This window comes from Myxocyprinus asiaticus, chromosome 12 (assembly GCF_019703515.2).
Source record: "Myxocyprinus asiaticus isolate MX2 ecotype Aquarium Trade chromosome 12, UBuf_Myxa_2, whole genome shotgun sequence".
In the NCBI taxonomy this organism is placed as follows: Eukaryota; Metazoa; Chordata; class Actinopteri; order Cypriniformes; family Catostomidae; genus Myxocyprinus; species Myxocyprinus asiaticus.
Genome location: NC_059355.1, coordinates 51,097,224 through 51,110,015, shown reverse-complemented (window position 1 = coordinate 51,110,015; position 12,792 = coordinate 51,097,224). Strand labels below are relative to the sequence as shown.

Here is a 12,792-nt window from a genome sequence, read left to right as displayed (position 1 = left end):
AATCACTCAAATGTGTATTAAAAACTTACTTTGACTGTTTACTGAGATTTTAGTTGGTGTGTTATAATTCACATCACCAGAATGTGTTGCTGGTCAGGGGTGTTGAATAATTTTGATTGCAACTGTATATCACAATATAGTATTTTTTTTTTCTGGAAAAACAATGCAAATTGGCGTATTCGTTAAATGAACATATTGTAATGCATATCAACAAATTAAATACTTTATACATTTACAAATGTTCTATTTATTTGAAACTTGACAAACGTAGTCAAAGTAAGGTTTTTAAATCAACATTATGCAAAATTTCACTTTATGCCACATTTCAGTCTATGTTGTTGACCAATATTATTATTATTATTATACATTTTCTCAAAGCAATGCAACAACAAATAAATAACAATACAGTAAAAAGAAAGTATCCACTGAAAATAAACACTTCATTAGGCTGTTAATTATTTAAATCATCTCTAGAGGATATATGAATATCTCAAGGCAGTGACAATGTTTCGTTTAAAATCCCTTTATTTTGTTGCATGAAAGTTGCAGCTGTTTTCTTTGTCAGCGGTGGTGAGTCAGGCTGTCTAGCTGTTTTACATGTTTGACTTCCTTCTTACTGCTTTAAGGTTAAAAAGAAAAACTTTTGTGGTCTGCGGCACAATATCGAGAGAAGCCAAATGCAGTATGAGTGATCCTGCTCTGCATTCTCCTATCTCTGGAGCACAAGTATCGTGAAGCCTGATGGATAGTGTGCGCAACACTCACATGAAACACAGACAAGCAGAATTTAGCTCTTATGAAGTGCTGAACGCAAGGTGAATGTCATTAATTTTGCTGAAAAACTCTGTCCACAACTCTTCAATTCTCTTAGTCTCACCTGAAGCCCTGCCCGCTGATGGATATGCACACTCCACGCACATGGATATTTACATATCGCGATATACATGATATAGCAAAATCTCGCCACGATATATATGAACATATCACCCAGCCCTACAGTATTGCAATACTAGATGGTAAAGGTGGTACTTTGATATATCAAGTACCCTTACAGTACCAAAATTACCATGGTGTTTTTGACCTGTGGAGGTATTTTTTCCAGAAGTGATACCATAGCTGAATTCTAAATTAATATTACCATATTCATGTACCAGCGTAGTTCAGCGAATACCATGGTATTACCATCGTGCATGTCCATGTGTTACCATGGTTCTTTGGGCAAAACAATCAACTGAGGCTCATACTTCAACTTGCATTTACAGGATCTTCAGTTTGAATCAGGGCATGGTTGTAATGGGGTTGGCTGGTTTCATGACATACTTTTAAGTCTTATTCTGCAACATAAGACTTTTCAAAGGACTGCGAGTACACTAGATTTAGCGAGAGGGCATTCAGTACAATACAGTACATCAATGTACTATATTATTTACATCTGATGCCACCACTGTACCATAGTACTGCCACAGTATTTTTACATGGAAAGAAAATAATTCTAAACTACTTGTCAAATGATGTACAGTTCTGAGCAAATGACCCAAAATAAAGTTTTGGCAGTACTACACTAGTTCCAAAACAGGTCATTTACTAGATGATACAGGACATGACCGTTTAAGTATTGGGATCGCAATATATTGTGGTTTCTCAGTTCCAAAATCTACCACCAATATAGTCTTTGGATCGTGCACATTTTCTGTTTTCAAATATATATATATATACATTTATATTTTATTGTGTAAACTTAGTGTTCATTTCAATCTCGCCAGTTTGTGTACATCTAAATTGCACAAGATATATGGGCCATCAGTCACCCTGCTGTCTAGATGTCAGTATTGTTTGCTGTGTGTTTGTCAGGTCAGCCAGTGCTGTTGGCATGTGTCCACAGGTTTGTCAGCAGATTACTAGTGTTTGTCAGACAGGGCCTTGACTAAACATTTGCACTTCTCATCACAGTCAGAGTTTCTCTTTCTCCGGCTCAAGTGTGTTTTCACTCTGTCATCATGACGGCTGTTAACGTCCCGCCCTGCTCTGACAGATGTACTCGTGTTGATTGCAATGTGTTGTGCATCTGGCTGCTCACACTCTTATCGTACAGAACACAGTTTTGTCTGTTTGAACTTTGGCATGTTGCCCTGTCCTGCTCACACACTCACACACTCACACATGACTGCGACCCCACGCCTGCATGACTGCTCTCTCTATAGAAAAGAAAAGTCTGTGTTCTTTGTGTATTGTGCCAGTTTGAATTAGCATAAAATTTGGGCTTGTAGGTTAACAATAAGCCTGTGTTTTACAATTACATAAGGACTTACAAAAACACACTGAATTGTGCTGTAAATATACAGTTTTCTTTACAGTGTTTGTACAGCACCGTATTGATATTCCACAGACATTCTGGTCAGTGTTTGCTCTAAACCTCTGACGCTAAACTATTAAACTTAAGCTGAATTAATTTAACACAAAGATGCCTTCCAAAAAGCTTTATGGGTGCAAAAAAAAAAAAAAATTCTTTATAAAAATATACTTTATAAGAAATGTAACATTTAAAGCTAAAAAAAATCTCCCATTGACTTACATTGATAGATGCACACATATTATTAGCATGTGTTACAAATACATAATTGTAATTCATTTTTTCTTTCTTTCAGTGCTTTGTTTCTCATAAACAGACAAGTGTAAACAAGCGTCATGACGACAGTAAATGCATCATTTATACTGAACTAAAGACTAAAACCTAAACTTACCTTAAACTTTAACACTATTCTACTGCTGATGCAAACACTGCTGATATTTTCAGAAATGTTCCTTTTTAAATGTGTCCTTTTGCCTCGCCTTCAAAAAACAATTCAGAGCAACATTTTTCATGTGATAAGGTGTGTTTGTTATTATTATTTTGACAACGAAATGCAAAATATTTAGATTCAAAGAGACACTGGAACATTAGTCCTAATAATCCATTCCTGAATGTACTTTTTGTGCAGTTCTCAACAGAAATCTAGATATTATTGGCCCTTGAAGGAGTCACTCAAAAGCTTCTTGCTTCTGATTGGTTATGGAGCGGCGTGGCACTATAAGCTCCTCCCTCTGAGGGAAAATCTTCACAGAAAACTCAGAATATGTCAGGCCTAGGGGGAGAATGGGGGATGGGGCTAGTGGGGCACTGTCCCCTTAAATTTTCCTTGTGCCCCGCGCACAGAAGCTTCTGACACCCCCCTCCTGGTCCGATGAAGAGAAACCACTTGCCCCTCAACTTCTACTCCAGTCTAAAAAGAACATTTATTGTTTCCACTCATTTAGAATTATTTATAATTTTGTATTCTTTTACTGACGGTTAATTAGTTGTCATTTGTTTGTCCTCTCAACAGGAGGCGCTCTCCTCTGGTTCCAGTGCTCAGGGTGTTCCAGCAGAGCCTGATGAGAAACCCAGTAAAACACAGCAGCTCAAGAAAGTGTTTAAGGAATACGGAGCTGTCGGAGTCTCATTCCACATTGGAATCTCTCTCATATCTCTGGGAATATTCTACCTTGCAGTATCCAGGTGAGATGACTGCTTTATTAATTCAGTGTACCATTACATTAGTCTAGATTTCACCAACATGTAGTGAAATATTTCAGTAAATGTAAAAATTAGTGCTGTCAGTTGATTAAGATATTTAATCATGATTAATCGCATGATCGTGATTAATCTTATGATTTTTTTCGTAGTTAATCGCGATTAATCGCCGACTTTTAAAGTGCTGAAATTTGACTCAATATATACACTATATGGACAAAAGTATTGGGACACCTACACATTACACCTACAGGAGCTTTTAAGACATCCCATTCTAAATCCATAGGCATTAATATCGAGTTGGTCCCCCCCTTTGCAGCTATAACAGCTTCCACTCTTATGGGAAGGCTTTCTACAAGATTTTGGAGTGTGTCTGTTGGAATTTTTGCCCATTCTTCCAGAAAAGCATTTGTGAGGTCAGACAGTGATGTTGGACATGAGGGCCTGGCTTGCAATCTTTGTTCTAGTTTATCCCAAAGGTGTTCGATAGGGTTGAGGTCAGGGCTCTGTGCAGGCCTTCTTCCACACCAAACTCATCCAACCATGCCTTTATGGACCTTGCTTTGTGCACTGGGGCACAGTCATGCTGGAACAGAAAAGGGCCTTCCCCAAACTGTTTCCACAAAGTTGGAAGCATAGAATTTTCCAAAATGTCTTGGTAAGCTGAGGCATTAACATTTCCCTTCAGTGGAACTAAGGGGCCTAGGCCAACCCCAGAAAAACAACCCCATAGCATTATCCCTCCTCCACCAAACTTTACAGCTGGCACAATGCAGTCAGGCAGGAAATGTTCTCCTGGCATTCGCCAAACCCAGACTCATCCGTCAGACTGTCAGATAGAGAAGCGTGATTCGTCACTCCACAGAACACGTTTCCACTGCTCCAGAGTCCAGTGGCGGCGCGCTTTACACCACTCCATCCAACGCTTGGCATTGTGCTTGGTGATGTAAGGCTTGCATACAGCTGCTCGACCATGGAAACCCATGCCATGAAGCTCCTGGTGCACAGTTTTTGTGCTGATGTTAATGCCAGAGGAGGTTTGGAACTCTGCAGTTATTGAGTCAGCAGAGCGTTGGCGACTTTTACGCACTATGCGCCTCAGCACTCGGCGACCCCGCTCTGTAACTGTACGTGGTCTGTCACTTCATGGTTGAGTTGCTGTGGTTCCTAAACACTTCCACTTTGCAGTAATACCACTTACAGTTGATCGTGAAATATCTAGGAGGGAAGAAATTTCACAAACTAACTTGTTGCAACGGTGGCATCCTATTACAGTACCACGCTCGAATTCAGTGAGCTCTTTAGAATGACCCATTCTTTCACAAATGTTTGTAAAGGCAGACTGCATGGCTGGGTGCTTGATTTTATACACTTGTGGCAATGGGACTGAATGAAACACCTGAATTCAGTGATTAAGAGGTGTGGCCCAATACTTTTGTCCATATAGTGTACTACTTTTCTTGTCAAAATGCATTGTTTTTTCTTAGAAATCAATATTACAACAATAATGTTTTAACATTCCAGAGCATTCCACAGTATAAAGATAGAAATGCCCTAAAATGACTACTTGAAATATCTAGTCCCTGTAGTTTGCGTTTCATTGCAACGGGAATTACATTTCTTAAACCTTCATCTGCCACACTATTAATCATGGCTAACCACTTTGCTACAGCAGTCACGAAGATGCGTGCCGCTTTAAAATCCACATGAAAAGCGCTTGCAAGGAACATCTTGTTTTGCTTTTAACGCTGGCACTATCCAGGTAAATGATACTTCGTCCAAACTGTCACTCTGGAACACGACGCCGCGGTTCCGCCCTATTCCATCCGGTGTTGGAATGTCAGAATCTAATTTGAGAATTAGTAAATGTGTAAATTGCAATTAAGAAAAATAACTTATTTAAAATTAATCGCATGCGTTAACGTGTTGATTTCCGACAGCTCTAGTAAAAAATGTATTTCTAAAACTGATGGTTCTGACTATGAATTCTCTTTGGATAATGTATGTAGTGTGACCTGCAGTCATTCAAAACTATTTAAAAAAAAAAACTGTACATAAAAAGTGTACAGAGACTACTACATGGAATATTTGTAATTTAAAAAATATATATATTTATCCCCTTTTCTCCCATGGTGGTGCGGTTACTCACCTCAATCCTGGTGGCGGAGGACAAGTCTCAGTTGCCTCCGCTTCTGAGACCGTCAATCCGTGCATCTTATCACGTGACTTGCTGTGCATGACACCGCGGAGACTCACGCTACTCTTCGAGATCCATGCATAACTTACCACACACCCCATTGAGAGCGAGAACCTCTAATCATGACCACTCTACCCTCACTAGCAACCGGGCCAATTTGGTTGCTTAGGAGACCCGACTGGAGTCACTCAGCACGCCCCGGATTCGAACTCACGACTCCAGGTGTGATAGTCAGCGTCAATACTCGCTGAGCTACCCAGGCCACATAAATTATTATCAACGACTCATGCTACTCTTCGCGATCCACACACAACTTACCAGACGCCCAACTGAGAGAGAGAACCACTAATCGCGACCATGAGGAGGTTACCCCATGCGACTCTACCCTCCCTAGCAACCGGGCCAATTTGGTTGCTTAGGAGACCTGACTGGAGTCACTCAGCACACCCTGGATTCGAACTCGCGACTCCAGGTGTGATAGTCAGGGTCAATACTCGCTGAGATACCCAGGCCCCACCCCGCCCCCTGAATATTTGTCATTTTAAAAATTAATTTGTTGCACCGCAAGACTGTTGAAGTGAAGTGCAAAGCTAAGAGGTGATTTATAATAGTGGAAAAACTTAAAATAAATGGTGACCAGTTACAGCCCCTGATTATACTCATTCCTACAAACAGTATATATACATCTACATTTTAACTTAAAATATTGTTGTATAGAAAAATGGATTGACGTATACCCAAGTGTAATAATTTATTGAACATTTGTCTTCGATAAAATTGATAAAAGCAAAAATCCACTTGAGGCTGCACAATGTTACTATGGTAAAAGCACTGTGACAAACAGCTTGTAGCTAATTGCTTTAAAAATAAAATGACTGCAAGTGTATTTTTGCTTCCACTTATATTTCCTGATTGTGTGTGTATTGTCTTTTCAGTGGTATCGATATGGCAGCGCTGTTGTGTAAACTCGGCTTCAGTGAATCGTTTGTCCAATCAAAGATGGCTGCAGGCACGAGTACGTTTGTTTTGGCGTACGCCATCCACAAACTCTTCGCTCCGGTCCGCATCAGCATCACACTCGTGTCTGTACCGCTGATCGTGAGATACCTCAGGAAAACTGGACTCTTCAAACCCAGAACATCATCTCCGTAAAAACCTGCAGCCTTTGATTCATTCGGACCTTAAGATTTCTGGAACTAAACACAAAATACACAATGTAGTGTACATGTCACTGACAACTAACTCATTCATAAGCTCTGATGACACATGATAAGCTTAACTATCATTACTCAAACATTGAATTTGATGTTTAATTCACTACACTCACATAAATCCTATTGAAAACGCATCTATGCATTTGTCGACTGTACAGTTACCTCAAAGTTTCGAGAATCATTTAGACAAACATAAATATAATGTGAAAAGAGGATGGTTTGGGTGTAGTAACTTGTAGGATATAGTATTTGCATTCCACAGCTATTTTCTTTTCTGGTTCACAATGTTGACATATACATACATGTTTATGTGACCAACCATGCAGTCAGGAAACGTGTGGAATTAAATATTATAATGAGATGAGACGTGGTAATTATCTTTCACTCTCTGATGATAATTTTGGGAATGATTTTGTGTTTTCAATGAATGTTTCCTTGTTTTAATCTGGACAGTCCTCATATGAAGTATGCAGAAATATTTTATCAACTGTGATTTATGTAAATGAAACAGGTAATGAAGAATGTGTTGTCTTAATTTAAGACAGATAATTTGATAGCAGTAGCACACTAATACCAGCCATTGCAATCGAAAGGTCAGATTAGGCTTTGTAGGATTTTTCATGACATTATAATTGGCTTAAAGTCTTGTGTAATAGGCTATTGTAATGTTATATTTGAATACATGTAATTATACAATAAAATATTTGCCATGTAAGCATTTTCTGTTTTCCTTCCGTTCTGGGGTTTGATTTGACTGCAGTTATATAACTCTTGTAGTCTTTTAGTGTCCAAACCAGTTTGTTATTGTTTAATATACTCCAATCAGCCACAACATTAACAGCACATGTCTAATATTGTGTAGGTCCCCCTAGTGCCACCAAAGCAGCGCCAACCCGCATCTCAGAACAGCATTCAGAGATGATATTCTTCTCACCACAATTGTACAGAGTGGTTATCTGAGTTACTGTAGACTTTATCAGTTCAAACCAGTCTGACCATTCTCTGTTGACCTCTCTCATCAACAAGGTGTTTCCGTCCACAGAACTGCCGCTCACTGGATGTTTTTTGTTTTTGGCACCATTCTGAGTAAATTCTAGAGACTGTTGTGTGTGAAAATCCCAGAAATACTCAAACCAGCCCGTCTGGCACCAACGATCATCCATGCGATTATCTAATCAGCCAATCGTGTGGCAGCAGTGTATAAAATCATACAGATATGGGTCAGGAGCTTCAGTTAATGTTCATATCAACCATCAGAATGGGGAAAAATGTGATTTCAGTGATTTGCACCGTGGCATGATTGTTGAACGGTGACCAGACGTTTGAAGCTCCAAAAAGCACATAAAGGCAGCATAAAAGTAATCTCCAGTGGTTTAATCCATGTCTTCTGAAGCAATATGATAGGTGCTAGTAAGAAACAGATCAATATTTAAGTCCTTGTTTACTATTAAACCATTCACTTGCATTGAATGGACCTACAGAGCTGAAATATTCTTCTAAAAACCTTCATTTGTGTTCTGCAGAAGAAAGAAACACATTTGAGATGGCGTGAGGCTGAGTAAATGATGAGAGAATTTTCATTTAGGTAAGGTAAAGAAATAAAAAGAGAATTTGAAGGGAAATTGTTCATTTCTACAGAACTATTTATTTATTTATTTTACATGTAAAGCTCTACGATACCTCAAACAAAGAAATTAAGTCAAACTCAGCAGAACTGTTAAAAAAAAAAATTTCTGAGAAGATCTTATTAAATTAAATCACCAGTGGCCTCTTGTGGTCGTAAATGGTAACGCAGCATGATTTGACCTGATATTATTGCGTTATAATTAATCGTTTATTGATCGAAACTATCACACAAAACTGATGCTGTCAGTCACCCTCACAAAATAATAATAATAATAATAATAATAATAATAAAAATAAAAAAATAAATCAGGTTTATAATAGAGAACATCATTCACCATAATGTTAAAGGCCTATTTCTAAGTTACCTTTTATAGCTAAGGTCTTAGAAAAAGTGGTTGCTAAGCAGCTTACAGCTCTCTTGGATGAACACAATGTTTTGGAAATGTTTCAGTCTGGTTTCCGTCAGCTGCATTCAACAGAAACTGCTATTCTCAGAGTCTCAAATTATCTATTAATGCAGGGTGATACAGGAGAATGTTCTGTATTGGTACTACTAGATCTCCGTGCCGCTTTTGATACTGTGGATCACGGTATATTAGTTGAGAGACAGCCTTGGACTGGTTCTCCTTGCATTTATCAGACAGGACTTTCTCGGTCACTGTTCATAATTATGCCTCATCAGTTGATTGTCTTGTGGTGTTCCCCAAGGTTCTGTCCTGGGCCCGATGCTGTTTGCATTATACTTGCTTCCTCTCGGGCAAATAATAAGACATTTTAAAGGTATCTCTTACCATTGGTAAATGCAGATGATATTCAGTTATACATTTCGTTTAAGACTCAAAATGTTTCAAAATGGTCTGTTCTTTTGAATTACCTCAACTCTATAAAAGATTGGATGGCAGATGATTTTCTACAGTTAAATACTGAGAAACCAGAAGTTCTTATTTCTGCCCATGATGGCATTGTCCTGAAAGTGATGGAAAGTCTTGTTTTTTTATCTTCTTCTGTTTAACCTACCCTTTGTAATCTAGGTATCCCTATGGGCCAGGCTTTGAGTCTTGACCAGCATGTAAATTGTTTGGTTCGCTCCTGTTTCTACCAGCTGAGAAATATTGCTAAACTCAGGCCAGTTGTGTCCATAGCTGAGATGGAGATGATTATACGTGCATTTCTTTCCTCCCGCCTTGCTTATTGCAATTCCCTTTTCATCTGTCTTAGCAATACATCCCTGAATCGATTACAAGTGGTCCAAAATGCTGCTGCCAAGCTTCTGACCAAGTCATCTAGAAGGACTCATGTAACACCAATTCTGATTTCTTTACACTGGCTTCCTATCAAATTTAGAATCCAGTTCAAGATTCTTGTGATTACGCTTAGAGCCTTACATGGTCAGGCACCTGACTATATTAACGAGCTACTGCAGTCATATAATACCAGTAGGAATCTGAGGTCCTCTGATCAGGGTTTGTTGGTTGTTCCTCGCTCCAAGCTGAAGACAAAAGGAGACTGTGCCTTTGAGGTTGTAGCTCCTAAACTTTAGAACTCTCTCCCATTGGACTTAAGATCTGTGGACACTTTTAAAAAGCATCTTAAGACCCACTTATTTAGTCTTGCTTTTGTTTAAATTTGTTTGTGTGTTTTTGTCTTGCCTCATGCTTTTATCTGGTTGTCAGCATTTATGTCTGTTACTCTGTTTCTTATTTGCTTTATAGTCTTTTATTGTGAAGCACTTTGTGATGTTTGTTCTTGAAAGGTGCTATATAAATCAAATTTACTTACTTAAGGGGATAGTTCACCTCAAAATTAAAATTCTGTTATCATTAGCCTACTCCCCATGTCGTTTCAAACCCGAATTACTTTCTTCTGTAGAACACCAAAAAATGTTCATGCTCAGTGTTTACCCTGCTCTTTTTATACAATGACAGGGTCTTGCTACAAAAATGACAAAAAACTAACAAAAGTTGTCCATATGGTATATTTTTGTAGACTTGTGAAATAATACAATAACTTTGTGCGAGTGTGTTATTTACTTTCTAAAATTTGCCACGTGAAGATGTGTCGTGTTAAGACGTGTTGCGTGAAGAAGACGTGTTGCGTGTTGAAGACGTGTCACATGAAGACGTGCCGCTTGAAGACGTCACGTGAAGATGTGTCGTGTTAAGACGTGTTGCGTGAAGACGTGTTGCGTGTTGAAGACGTGTCACGTGAAGACGTGCCGCTTGAAGACGTCACGTGAAGATGTGTCGCGTGAAGACGTGTCACGTGAAGAAGACGTGTCGCTTGAAGAAGACGAGTCGTGTGAAAACGTGCCACGTGCGAAGATGTGTCGTGTGAAGATGTGTCGTGTGAAGACGTGTTACCTACATCAGCACTCCTGTGATTCGGCCGCAGGTAATCACAGCAGTACTGATTTAGGGCCATATAACACAATTGTGAGTGTGATATTGCTTATATACAACAGTTCAATGAACAAGTACATTTTTAAAAATGAGGAAAAACTAAATACGGTCATAAAAAACACACTTGTGCTTGGAACTACTTTCTTACTCAACGGATCAAAATCTGCTGTTGCTGGTTCAAGCCAAATGATGCGTCCAAGCCTGTTAGTAATTCAAAAATGTCACTTTAGAACTAGTATCACAGCTTGAGCTGTTTCTAACAAGTTATTGGAGAAACAAGGATGTGTGTGTGTGTGTGTGTGTGTGTGTGTGTGTGAGAGAGAGAGAGAGAGAGAGAGAGAGAGATGGAGCGTGTGCCATCACCTGTTGCCACTCCCAAGCAGAGATGCTGTAGTGTGTTAGTCATTTGTCATAAACTCTCTGAAGATAATGTCATTTTGGTCAAATTTTCTCTGAGGAAAAATAACCGTCCAAGCGGGGGTATTCCTCCCTGTTTCGCGGTAGCCAGTGCGCAAGAGTCATCACTATAGGAACCGCAATCTCCTTTATCATTTTGAACAGTATGTCCTCTCCAATGTAGAAACTCTGGTAAGAGGTAAGCGCCTTGAGTTTGTGTAATTAATCAGTCTGTTGTGTCTCTCAGCTGTGATGAGCCTTAATGCTGAAGTTGTTAGTTTAAAGCCGTTTAAAGCTATTTCCCAGCTTTAGTAGTGTAGTAGTAATCCGAGCGATCACGTAGTGCTGATGAATGAAAACACTGACTGACGCTGACTCACTTCACATCACCTGGCTCATATTACACACAAATGGTGTTTTGCTGCCACCTGCTGGTTAAAATATTTAATGTCACAATATTAAATGTAAAGAGACACATATACAGTTGTGGCCAAAAATATTGGCACCCTTGGTAAATATGAGCAAATAATGTTGTGAAAAATATGTCTTTATTGTTTATAATTTAAAATATTCACAAAAATCAAACCTTTAATTGAAGGAAACTAAATGAAATGGGGGGAAAATCTCATAATTAAATAAATATTTTTCTCCAAAACACCTTGGCCACAGTTATTGGCACCTCTAGAAATTCTTATGAGTAAAATATATCTGAAGTATATTCCAGTTCATATTTAAATTTTTTAGTGCACCTGGGTGACTAGGAACATGAATTTGTTCAGCCATGACTTCCTGTTTCACGGGGGTATAAATATGAGTTAACACACAGGCCAAATTCTCTTAGTCATCCATCACAATGGGTTAGACCAAAGAAAAAAGTTATAATGTGCAGGAAAAGGATTTTGAGCTTCACAAAATGGGAAGTGGCTATAAGAAAATAGCTAAAGCATTGAAAATGCCAATCTCCACCATCAGGGCAATAATTAAGAAGTTCCAATCAACTGGAGATCTTAAGAATCGGCCTGGAAGAGGATGTGTGTCTATATTGTCTCCATGCACAGTGAGGAGGATGGTTCAAGTGGCCAAACATTCTCCAAGGATCACAGCTGGAGAATTGCAGAAATTAGTTGGGTCTTGGGGTCAGAAAGTCTCCAAAACTACATCACAATAAGTTGTTTGGGAGGGTTAAAAAAAAGCCTCTGCTCTCATCCAACAACAAACTCAAGCATCTTCAGTTTGCCAGACACTACTGGAACTTCAAATGGGACCGGGTTCTATGGTCAGATGAAACAAAAACAGAGCTTTTTGGCAGTATACACCAGTGATGGGTTTGGTGCACACAGAGATGAAGAAGTACCCAATGCCCACGGTTAAATACGGTGGTGGATCTTTAACATTGTGAGGCTGTTTTTA

At 39.0% G+C, this 12,792-nt stretch overlaps 1 protein-coding gene across 1 annotated transcript in view; it reads left to right on the top strand.

The window, feature by feature from the left end:
- The window catches only part of LOC127449593 (uncharacterized), a 9,812-nt gene extending 2,136 nt beyond the window's left edge, over positions 1 to 7,676 (top strand). Inside the window, exons 2-3 of the mRNA XM_051713129.1 lie at positions 3,363 to 3,535; positions 6,683 to 7,676. Of these exons, the coding sequence (XP_051569089.1) occupies positions 3,363 to 3,535; positions 6,683 to 6,899 (390 nt within the window). The 3' untranslated portion in view covers positions 6,900 to 7,676. The remainder of the gene's footprint in view (positions 1 to 3,362; positions 3,536 to 6,682) is intronic.
- The last annotated feature ends 5,116 nt before the right edge of the window (positions 7,677 to 12,792 follow it).